General features: G+C 35.4%; 2 protein-coding genes across 3 annotated transcripts; one reads left to right on the forward strand and one right to left on the reverse strand.

The window, feature by feature from the left end:
- The first annotated feature begins 208 nt into the window (after window positions 1-208).
- Window positions 209-10240, forward strand: Caper (RNA-binding protein 39-like protein Caper). 2 transcript variants are annotated; one of them, XM_081972176.1, is made up of 8 exons: window positions 209-399; window positions 462-537; window positions 3602-3660; window positions 5795-6067; window positions 6217-6586; window positions 6646-6912; window positions 7041-7393; window positions 9686-10240. In XM_081972176.1, exons 2-8 carry the CDS (start codon window positions 484-486, stop codon window positions 9972-9974), a joined length of 1665 nt encoding a protein of 554 aa, XP_081828302.1. In that variant the 5' UTR covers window positions 209-399; window positions 462-483; the 3' UTR covers window positions 9975-10240. The 2 variants fall into 2 exon arrangements, with proteins under 2 accessions (XP_081828302.1, XP_081828301.1); XM_081972175.1 differs by lacking the exons at window positions 209-399; window positions 462-537 and adding exons at window positions 1088-2894; window positions 3287-3336.
- A 367-nt stretch (window positions 10241-10607) lies between these two features.
- Window positions 10608-11906, reverse strand: LOC145724101 (fas apoptotic inhibitory molecule 1). The gene is made up of 4 exons (XM_081972206.1): window positions 11765-11906; window positions 11203-11351; window positions 10912-11140; window positions 10608-10857 (listed from the first exon to the last, which is right to left on the reverse strand). The coding sequence occupies exons 2-4, from the start codon at window positions 11341-11343 to the stop codon at window positions 10649-10651; spliced, it is 579 nt and encodes a 192-aa protein (XP_081828332.1). The 5' UTR covers window positions 11344-11351; window positions 11765-11906; the 3' UTR covers window positions 10608-10648.
- Between the last annotated feature and the right edge of the window lie 37 nt (window positions 11907-11943).

Consider the following 11943-nt stretch of genomic DNA (forward strand, 5'->3'; position numbering starts at 1 on the left):
TATAGATTGTGTACTGTGTGTGAAAAGACTGAAAACTTAAAAAGCCGGCAAACTAAAAATAACATAAATCATTGAAAAACACTACATGAAAATCAGAAATAGACGCATTTTAATAATGTTGAAGGCATGAGTCCTTGGAAATAAATCAATGTGCACAAACTTTCACTGTCAACTGTCAACAGTGTCAATACTGTCAATAGTGTCAATTTCTCCTATTTGTTTCGTCGTCACGTTTTCGTTTTAATTTTCTGATCATTTGGATATGATTTGATTTCTATCTCAGGTTCAACCTGCTCAAATCATAGGAAGTAAAGTCTGAAAACTGGTTTTATTTGGATTTAGAAAACTCGTAGCTATTGTGTAATTGATCGAATATCGTGTTCACTGTTCACACTGAATGTAAGTAGGAACATTACAAATGCGTCATCGTGATATTTACTATGCTTGGTTTTCCTGTTTAGTGCAGTCAATAGTTTCATTAAAATGGCAGACGAATTGGATGTGGAGGCGATGCTCGAAGCGCCGTTTAAGAAGTCGGTAAGTTAATCGTTTTCCAATTATTTCACAATTTTACATTGAAAACTGTGTGTATTGCGGTATTTCTTTGCGGAATGTAAGTGGCGAACAGGGCAACGCGTACTTTATCGATTCTAAACTTGACTTCGCCATTTGCATCCTACCACATCTCCAAAAACAATCTCTTTGCCTTTAGTCTTACCTCCTCTCTACATCACAACCTCATTTTTGTATTTTAGACTTGTGAGGTATTCGTTTTATATGGGCTAAGGGCTCCTCCCCCAAAAACAACCAGGTACAGAAACAACTTAGGTTTAAGTTTTGTAATATAAAAACTGTTTTTAAGTTAGATACCAGTTTTTGTTTATAGTCTAAAGTCAGTTTCTTTTTTTATCTAACATTTTGTTGATCATTTATTGTGAAACTCCGCTTATGGGTACTTTCTCGTCATAGGGTAACAAGCTGAGTCTGGACGACCCCGTTGCATCATATCCAGCACAATATCCGATCGGCCCGATTGGTTTTTACCATGAATGGAGTTGAAGTGTAAATAAATGAATTTTTAAGAACATTCACTTCATTTTGTCAATGGGAGAGGGATGGCATCAAGTTTCTCAATATTTATATTTTTTATGAGAAAAAAAATGAACTTGTTTTTGAGCATTAATCTTTATATTGTTATTACCTGTGGTAGTAATTATGGGCATAGTAGCAAAGTGATATTGTCATTTGGTATAAACAACTCAAAATGGCCTTTTTTTACTGTTAACATCTATAAGATTGTAAACATTCCAATGATTGAGAGATACAATTTGCATAAATTTATGTACAGTGAGTAGTTTGTGATTAGTCAAGAAAAGCAGCCTGCAGCTTGCTGCTTGCTGCTTTTTCTTGACCAGTCATCAACCTATGAATGTGCTGTGATTTATGCATATATCACAAGGTTTTCTATCTTCTTTCTCTAATAATAAGTTTGATAGAAATCCTACTTTTATGTTTGTGCTTTTATGATATTCCAATTATTGAAACTACCAATGGAAAAGAAAAACACACACTTTCTCCACAAGAAGGCTTACTACAGAAGCACCGACTGCCTTTCTACAAAGGGGAGACAGTAAAACATTTTATTATTGACCATACATTTTAGTAACACAGCAAAATCCTTACTAAACTGCTCATGGAAAAGATTGATTCAGCAAAATTGTTGGTTTTAACAGCTTATATGTTTCAAACGCCTCCGATAAATTTAATAAACAAAAAAGGTATTGAAAGGCCTTTTCTAGAATCAGAACCCTCATTAATTTTGCCTCAAAAGTGATTTCTTCACAAATATACACAGGGTAAAGAAAATGTGCTGCAAATGTATTGAATTTCAACCCAATGCATTTGATAGCTAAGACGTTTAGAACATTTTTTTTATGTCATTTTGTGGGCTTGGTTATTCCTGGCATATGTTTGGCGATTTTTCAATTTTTAGTCTAGAAAAGGAAATGTGGGATGTTTTCGAAAAAAACGCAATTGTTTATGGGATGTCTGCAACAGAAAAGTTTTTCTTTATCAAAAGCCCAGTTTCATTTTTAATACAATTTTACATATTAAACTTTTTATTAAAATTATTCTGTATCCCTTCAGTAATTATACCCCATTAAATTTTTCCCATTTTGCCCAACACTAAAAAAATGTTGTATTCACCTTCGTCCTACGTTACTGATTTTACCACCAGTAAACACTCTTAAAATCCCCTTAAAATTAGTCGTGGTATTCCCGAAATTCTCGTTCGATTTATAGAAAGGTATGTCTGTTTCTAAAGTACCCCGTAATTCCTTTATAGACCAAAAATTGAGAATTTTCTCCAACTTCTTCATTAAAAATCTCCGGCTTTAACTCTACAAAAAACCGTCTTTTAAAACTTTTTTTATTCATTAAGTTTGGCTGAGGCATTTTGGAGATACAGTTCAACAGAAATTGTCAGAAATTATGCATATTGTAAATTGTAGAGGAGCCTGTGTTCTTTCCTCTTATTCACTTGGTCACACACCTCCACTATCAGATTATGGACTTTTAGTCCATTTTAATCTACAATATTCAGTTTCTGTTATATACTAAAACATAAATGGGATAACTTGTCTCACAGTGCTAAATTCATCATTTTAACTTATAGGTTTGTCTCCCTGGACCATCTCTGAACACCAAAATGTGTGCTTTTATGTATAAATAAGGAATTTAATTTCAAAATTCAGTTTAGAAGCAATTTGAACCCAAAACCATGTCTAAGCCACTCTCTCCTATTGATAAATTGTTTTTGTTCTATTTTCTTTGGGGTTTGGCATTGTTTCTTTTGCAGGTTTCCATCAGCTTTGATTGTCGGGTGATAAAAGGTAAAAAAATATTAAAATGACTTATTATCTTGATCAAAAACTTAATAAAACCCCAATATTTTATAGGGATTTGTTTTTGCTTATCAAAATTTTGGTTACTAAACACATTCAGAGATTCATGGAAGACGTTATATGAGCTGGTTTTACAATAGCAGCAGGGTTTGATGTCTAAAACTCAATAGTACGGTTATTTGATTTTTTCTGTCACTACTACTAACTTTAATATACCCATTTTTCAAACTTTATATCAAAATTGTTTGTATTGGTGGCCAAGTACTCTAACACCAATATGGTGGTCACTCCTAAACTATTCCAATAGCCAAACCCTGAAACTCACGAACCAAGGTAGTTATTTAAGGATGTATCTGGTCTTACCCGGTGTATTTTTTCAGAGAGATATGATCTGGATCAACTATCGCGACTTATTAGTTATGCGAAGACGGTAAGTCTAGTGAAGGCTAGACGGCCAGAACGACCTCGGCGATTCTAACCTTAAGGACGAATGGACAATTTTAATTAGGACCAAGTTAGAAAACTAATATTTTTACCGTATAAACTTCAGTCACATGCAAGCTAAAAAGATTAAGTTTTCTAACTTGAACTCCAGTTGTTTTGTCATAATATACTAGTTAAACAATTTTATGTGTGTATATTTTGTATTAATGCTTTTTTGTTTTCCCCCTGCGTGGTCTTCTTGCTGTTCATAGGAAGAAGTCAACGGCCGTTCGAAGGAAAATGGAGAGGTCACCCAACGAAAATCGTCGGGGTAAGAATACAATTTTTTTAATAATTATTGTCATATATTTGGAAATATGTTCATTTGTTTAGTGGGCTATTTCTTGGGATTCGAAATATTTCGAAGTCGGTTGAAATGTAATTTTGGAAATACATGTTAAGCTGATGTAAGCCAAATTATAACTGTACAAGGTGTTGCAAGAAAAAATTCTTTTTTAGAATGTTGGCTTTGATATAATAATCTTTTTTTGGTGGTTCTCCTGTGTGTAGAACAATTTGTAACAAAGTTTGAAAATCCGCAATTGAAAACGAAAATTGACGTGCTTGAGCGATCTTTCGAAAAAGAAACACTTTATTTTTAAATAATTATTTGCAATACCTTTGCAACTCACTGTATGTTTGATAGGCGGCGTTTAGAAACTCAAAATATGACGAGACACTGACTACGTTTATATCGAGTAAATTGAATCAGCTTAACGAGCAAAACTGAACTTGTGATTAGGTGAATAGGCACAAAATCATCGATATAAACAGCACGGATTGACAATTTGGATTGTGTAGTCAGTGGGTTGCACCGATATATTCAAGGGTACCCTAATCTCCACTTAAGCTAAGTTGTGATTTGACTGTGACATGTCATGTGAAAAATGTTACAGTCAAATAACAACTTATCCCAGGTAGTCCTTAAGTACTTGGATTTCGTCATCCTTAAGGGCATCGGTAAAGCAAAACGTCTTATGGGAGATTCAATGCATTTTATGACAATCTTTTAACCCAAATTAAAAAAAAAACTAGGTTAGATATTGCTGTTTTTTAAACGGAATATGAAAGAAGACACTTGCTAGAATGTGCGAAAGTCAATATAATTTTAATAATACGCCAATTAAAATATTTAGAAGCATTTTAACAAAATGCTAAAATTACCATAATTTTCAAGTCACTATTTTTCCTACCTGCAAAACTTTTTTGGCGACAAAAATAACTTTCGCAGATTCTCCAAACCTTTAGCTATTTAATAAAAAAAAAATCACGCAAATAAGTTAAAAATTAAAGTCGTAGTTTGGGTTAAAAGATAGGACTAAAAAATTGTTCGAATTACGGAGCGGAAATCTTGCATCTTTGTTCCATATCACTCTAGGAGCCTCGTCGCTTAAACAGTAATGTCTGCGTTAACACTGCCGTAGTTTTATCGACAGAAACAAAGAACGAACACTGTTTTTTATATATTTTTCTACACGTAGGCCAAGCATCGCGATCGAAAAACGTAAAGTCTTTACCGATCTCCTTAATTCTTGAAAGCAAGGAAAAGGATTCTCAAGAGAAGTGATGATAGAATGGGACAGAACAGGTTGACACTGGCAACTGACAGTCATATTTTGTATACGTTCCTCTTTGTAACTCACTTTTCTCGTTTCAAAAATACGGTCCATTAATGGCGGATTGCACCAACGTATTTTAGGACCCTCAGATTCTACCTAAGCAAAGTTTTGTGTGCAAATCACAACTTAGCCTAGGTAACACTTAGGGTGCTCTTAAATACGTCGGTACAATCCGCCATAAATGGTGATGGATGTTCGATGTAAACAGGATTGACTTGATTTTACAATCACATCACTCATTTTTTTTATTTGAACTGCATACGGTTAACGTCAAATTTAAACTATCACGCTTTTTGCGTTTTGGTAAAGTGAAACAGTTTTGAAGTTTTGGTGATTTGCTGACAACGTCGGTTTTCCATCGGTAAAATGAATACATTTTCCATGGAAGAGACTGTGGGTATCACATATCTTTAAGACTTTGGTTACCTCCGTAAAAGAAATGAGTTATATCAGAGATCCTGCTAACAATTACGAATATGTTGTCATCTCGTTTTGTTGGAATAGACAGCTTTTATTGATTCTTCCAACTGCATCCATCAATCCAAAATAATCAAAGGGAGTAAATCGCTACCCAATAATCCTTACTTCAATTGGGTTTTTTAATCGTACTAATGGCCTACGATATAAGCGTAGTCAATTTATCGGATAGCTAGTCTTAAAGTTAAAAGATTGCTCGCTATATTTTGTTTAGCGAAATCATAAGTTTATTGCTATGATCGTGAGTTTACACAGACTTTAATACAGCTGTTAATATACGCTCAAAATTATTAAAAAATATATTTACAGTAAAAGAAAATCTGGCAGCAGAAGTCGTAGCCGCAGCCGCGTGAAGAAGAGCAGAAGTCGCTCGAGAGAGAGGAAAAAGGATGGTCGCGATGAACGGAAACGTAGCCGCAGCCGTGAACGTAAAAAATCCCGCGATAGCCGCCGTTCCAGATCGAAAGGACGACGATCAAAGTCGAAAGACAGACGTACATCTCGGGATATACGATCGCGTTCGCGCGACCGTAAACGTTCCCGTTCGAAGAATAGGAGTCGTTCCAGGGAAAGAAGGGATAGGTAAGTTTTTGAATGGACAATTATTTTAGTTGAGAACTAGATTCTCTGAAACTGTCTTTAAATTACGTGCAAGACATGCCAAGTTTGCATGTCATGCACCTACAGAGGAGAAATGGTAATCATGTCTCGTAATCAATTCTTATGTGAAGATTTAGGCGTAGAAGCCGTGATAGAAGAACAAAGAGTCGAGACCGTAAAACCAGCCGAGAAAGAAGGAGCCGCAGCCGTAAACGTTCGCCTACACCACCTCCTACGGTCAGACCACCTTTTCGCCGGGCCACTCGATCTCCTCTTGGTCTCCGAGGTCAGTCTCCGATCGAGGAATTAAGCTCCGAGGAGCGCGACGCCAGAACCGTGTTTTGCATGCAACTGTCGCAACGAATTCGTGCTCGGGACCTGGAAGAGTTTTTCAGCTCAGTGGGCAAAGTACGCGATGTCCGGATGATTGTTTGCAACAAAACTAGGAGATTCAAAGGAATCGCCTATATTGAATTCAAAGATCCAGAAAGTGTGGCCCTGGTAAATTTATTTAGAATGGTTTTTATAGTTAGATTAGTTGATAACTGTGTTATTTCTAGGCTTTGGGTTTGTCCGGTCAGAAGTTGCTGGGTGTGCCGATTGTCGTGCAGCACACGCAAGCTGAGAAAAACCGGATGGGCAACGCGATGCCCAACATGCTGCCAAAAGGGATGACGGGACCGATGAGGCTCTATGTTGGTTCGTTACACTTTAACATCACAGAGGAAATGCTGAGAGGCATTTTTGAGCCGTTCGGTAAAATTGAAAACATCCAATTGATCATGGACCCAGAGACGGGCAGATCTAAAGGATACGGATTTATAACGGTAAGAAGATAAAATTAATATTTAGGTACTTTCTAAATAAACAGATAGCTTGTTATTCGGAAGTGAATGAACGAGACTCTTGTTATTGTACCTAATATTTTTTAATTATTGACCGATTATTTTTTTAGTACACGAACTGTGAGGATGCCAAAAAAGCTCTAGAACAGCTCAATGGATTCGAGTTGGCCGGGCGACCAATGAAAGTAGGCAATGTGACTGAACGTATCGACCTTCAGAGTCAAGGTCCGTCACTGCTCGACTCTGACGAGCTGGATCGTTCCGGTATCGACTTGGGTGCGACCGGTCGGCTACAGTTAATGTTCAAATTAGCCGAAACTGCGGGAATGCAAGTGCCAGCTGCCGCGGCAAACGCGCTCAGTATGGCAACAGGACAGCCCGTTGTTACTCAAACGCAGGCTAATTCTACTCCTCCAATCGCCACACAGTGTTTCATGTTGAGCAACATGTTCGATCCTGCCACGTAAGTTTCACGTCTTTTTTATTAACTTGCCGCTATATTTTTCAATAAGGTTTTGTTTGGAAGTATTCCTCTGTCCTATAAAAAAATGTCTCAAAAAATATTAAGGGGACCGGAAAGTAATGTCGGTTTTTTACGCCTAAATTCAACAACATACACTTCCTCCAGTCAGTCTTCAATAACCTTTTGCCATCTAGTGAGTAAATTTACAATTCCTGATTGGAAAAAATTAATTGGTTTTTTGCAAAATATCTGCGGATATACTATCCAAATGTGCCCATGTTTTGCCACTTAGAAAATGTTGCAGCACTCGGAATAAGTGGAAATCCGATGGTGCAACATTAGAAGAATATGGTGGATGAGGCAGCACTTCCCACCACAATTCATTGATTTTTTCTAAGGTTTGCCTTGCACAGTGCAGTTGTGCATTGTCGCGTTATAGAATGATGCCTTTTTGGTTGACAATCTCTGGGCACTTTTCAGTCAAAACTCGCTACATTTGTTGGCTGTAAAGATTTGCATTAACAGTTGTTTTGTCGAAAAACCAATTAATTTTTATCACTTAGGAATTGAAAATTTACTCACTAGATATATAAGATACAGTTCTCGCGGAGTGAGTTTACCCGTGCGTCACGAAGGCTACGTCATTTATAATCATATGAATCAAATCAAGTTTTCGTCAACAAACCTGTTGTGTTCATATTATAGAAAAGGTGTCTAAAGCTTCGTCACGTTTAAAATTTTGCGTGTTTTGTCAGTCAGAAAGTAGAGATCTTTGGCTGCAAATTTGCACTAAAACAACCTTATACCAAAACAAATCAAAAATATCTTGACCGAAATAACATTTTTTATTTATGAGAAGTGTCCGTTTGGATCATAGAATTCCGTCTAAATTTGAAACCTAATTTATTTACCAAAATTCGCAGAGATGTATTACCAATATGTAGTATTTCTTTAACTTTATGCTCTTGATTTAGGTTCTGGATGGTTACATGTTTCTCTAAAATAAATACAACAAGTTAAAAATTCAATAAGACATTCTGAGTGATGCTATAGTATCTCATATCTCATTTTCAGGTTGCAATCCACTTATTTTATTTTAAACTCGCTGGAAAACATTTTAGACGCTTATTTTATTTTTTCTATGACTTTATTATTAATATTTCAAGAAATTTTTATGAAAAATCTATAATGCAACCCAAAAATCTGGAAACAATGAAATGTTAATAGATGTTTCTTACAAAAGTAGATATATTTTACTATTATTAACATACTATCGTTGTACATATCATATAATGTATTTCGAACATCCATTTTAATGCTTTCAGATAAATCAGTGGTCTTGGCCCATCGATAACGTCTCGATTTACGATTTCTAGGTGAGGAAATCATAAGATTACTTGCTTGCTTTTTCCGAATCGAATAAACAATTTTGCGGGAAATTTTCAAAGCAGCTACAACCTTCCAGTATCAAAAAAATACATCAGTAAGAATATGTAAGGTCTTAAAATTTCTTATTTTCTTCCTGAACAGATGATAAAGCTTCTAAAGGTCCTCCATTGGTTTTTTCCAATTCAAAATATTCACAAAGGTTAAGAATTAACTGCTGGGCTTGTCTGTGGAGAATTTTTCCAGGCATTTTCTAAAAAAATACTGTAATAGTAAGTAATTCCGAATTTAGGAAAAACTAAATGGCTAAATAAAAACCATAATAGACACTCCCACTTTTATTTCAAAACAGGTTAGTAATTGTGCCAATTTTGGTTAGATCATGACAGCCGACATAAAAAAATAAAAATATTAATAATAATATTATGAAAGTACTTACAGAATGTTAAAAGCATAGAAACAATAGCTCTTAAAAGAACTGTGGTGGTGTGGTAAATAGAAAACTTTATAAATGATTAACAACACAAAGAAACGGAAAAGAATTAATAGTAAACAAATCAAATGAATTTCGATGGTTTTCTAACTGACAATGACTGAAATAGAAGCGCTAATCAGTAAATGTTTTTTTTTTGGAAGACAGTCACTTAGATATTTACCTTTTCTGAAAGTGAACAATAGACAAGGATGAAGTCAATAATGCATGTCTACTTCTAAATCACAGGGGGATGACGCACGGGTAAACTCAGTCCGCGAGAACAGTATATAATATTTCTCTCTATCAGTTTGTCAGAAGGAAGATGTGGCTAGTTCGCTGGGGTATTAAATACTATTCAAGTTTTTCTACTTGTATTTACATAATTTTTGACTATTTAAGGTGATCTTACCAATTGTTTAAATTCTTTGCAGGGAAACAAATCCGACGTGGGACATCGAAATCCGTGATGACGTGATCGAAGAGTGTAATAAACATGGCGGCGTCCTACACGTGTACGTAGACAAAGGATCTCCGCAGGGCAACGTCTACGTCAAATGTCCATCCATCGCAACGGCCGTTGCATCCGTTAATTCCTTGCACGGCAGGTGGTTTGCCGGTCGCGTTATCACCGCCGCTTACGTTCCTTTATTAAACTACCATTCGCTATTTCCGGACGCGATGACTGCTGCACAACTGTTGCTACCATCTTCGAGGAAATAATATATAACCACGGGAGTTTTGTTGATTTTGTTTCATGAATTGCAAACTGGTTTCTTAACTTAGCTTTTTTCTTTTTTTACGTTTTTCTGTAAATAGGTTCCTTTAGTCTTTGTTCGTAAATAGTACGTTATGGTCTTTAAGGGATGCTGTATATAATATATGCTGTCTGAGCATTGATTACTCTTTATTGTATGTATTTGAATATTACATAATTTTAATTAATTAGCTTGTAATACTACCACTCACAATAAATGATTTCACCAGTACCATTCAATTTTTTTTTACAAGAATGAAACATTTGAAAGTGCTTTTTTTCTACTTATTTCACCTAATTTAAAGTCCTTTGGTATAAATATGTCTTTTGCTGTTTGAGCACCCTCCTGGAGCAAAATAAAAAATTGCAAAAATGGCATTTTTCCAATTTTTGAATGATTCTAACTTTTTTATTTTAACTCGTACAGAGTTCACTAAAACGCCATTAGAAAGAGGATAAAAAATACTACAAAATGAGCTTGAGCACCAAAAAACAATTTGACAATTAAATATACATAACTGACAATTAAACTTTGAGCGAATATCGGGCTTTGATTGAAATAATTGAGCTATTCGGAGTAACAAGAAATAACTCTTAACTCTCTTTCATAACAGTATTTAGTTAAATACTTAAAAAATGTCTACGTATTATTATTAGTTTCATTCGTTACTAACTGATCGTTAACGAATAAACGGTAGGAAATATCTTTTTTGCCTTCTGTTTCAGTTGAACTAACAACTTTAGCATCCAAATTGTCAATTTTAAAAGTCATTTCTGTGCCACCCTCTACAAATTCTCGGTCCACGTCCACCACTTGGCCATTCACCCAGATTTCCAAGGTATTTTTAGCTGTAAAACGGATTTTCCTAATTCATATACCAACTTGGAAAGTGAACAATATACCAAGTACGACAGCATAGCGTTTCGCATTTTCCATCACGCTCCAGCATTTCATCGATAGTCGTTGCTTTTCCGCGAATTTTTCATAAGGTTTACCATCCACCAGTAGCGTGTAGGAGAAGGCAAAAGTTGGAATCGGATCTACTCGTAACTCGCACTGGGCTTCTTGCTGGCCCAATGTGAATTTAATGTCTCCCACTAGCTTAAACATCCAATCTTTGCGGAACACCTCCTTAAAAGTCATTTATATGGAAAATTTGGTTTGAAAAACTGAAATATTCATCAATCCCTTACCTTTCCATCTAATATTAATACGCGTTTACCAGTTGTAGTGCCGTGTTCAAATTCAACAGTATGAACACCGTCTAGTAAGGGAACGCTCCAATAAGCTGCTAAATCGTTGCGATCATGTAAGAATTGGGACTTATTTGACATGACTGAATCTACAACAAAATCTTAAATAGTAATAAAAACAAGCATTTCGCTTGATAATTGCAATAATTTAAAGTAAATTTTTCTAGTGGATAGAGAGGTGCGGTAAAAGTAAATAAACACAGAATTGTATATTATGTAACTAGTGCTGTAAGAAGCATTTTACGTGCGATAAGGAAAAAGTTAAGCACAAAGCCGCGTAGCGGCGACTGTGTAATTCCATGAGTGCGTAAAATGCCTTAGAGCACATAGGACGTACCTACTATACTTTACCTACGACGAAGTGTAAAGTCACTTTTGATCATCACTTATCAAATTTAAGTACTCTTTTTTGCCTACCTTATAATATACCCCTGTATAATAAATTAATATTTATGAATTCAGTTTTTTTTCTATTCAACAGGTTTGTCAGTTTATTACTTACTTTTTGTATGTCCACATAACAGCAAACCCGCAATTATTTACTATAATTAGGGTTCTTAATTCGTGCACCCTTCAAATTACGCAGTCACGCCTTAACTGAAACTTCTCTGTAATATCAAGCACGAATCGATTGGCCTTTATGCATTTTTAACCAGTGTCTGTCTTGGTAATGGATTTTGC

This window comes from Ips typographus, linkage group LG2 (genome assembly GCF_016097725.1).
Source record: "Ips typographus isolate SLU linkage group LG2, UJ_Ityp_2.0, whole genome shotgun sequence".
Taxonomy (NCBI): domain Eukaryota; kingdom Metazoa; phylum Arthropoda; class Insecta; order Coleoptera; family Curculionidae; genus Ips; species Ips typographus.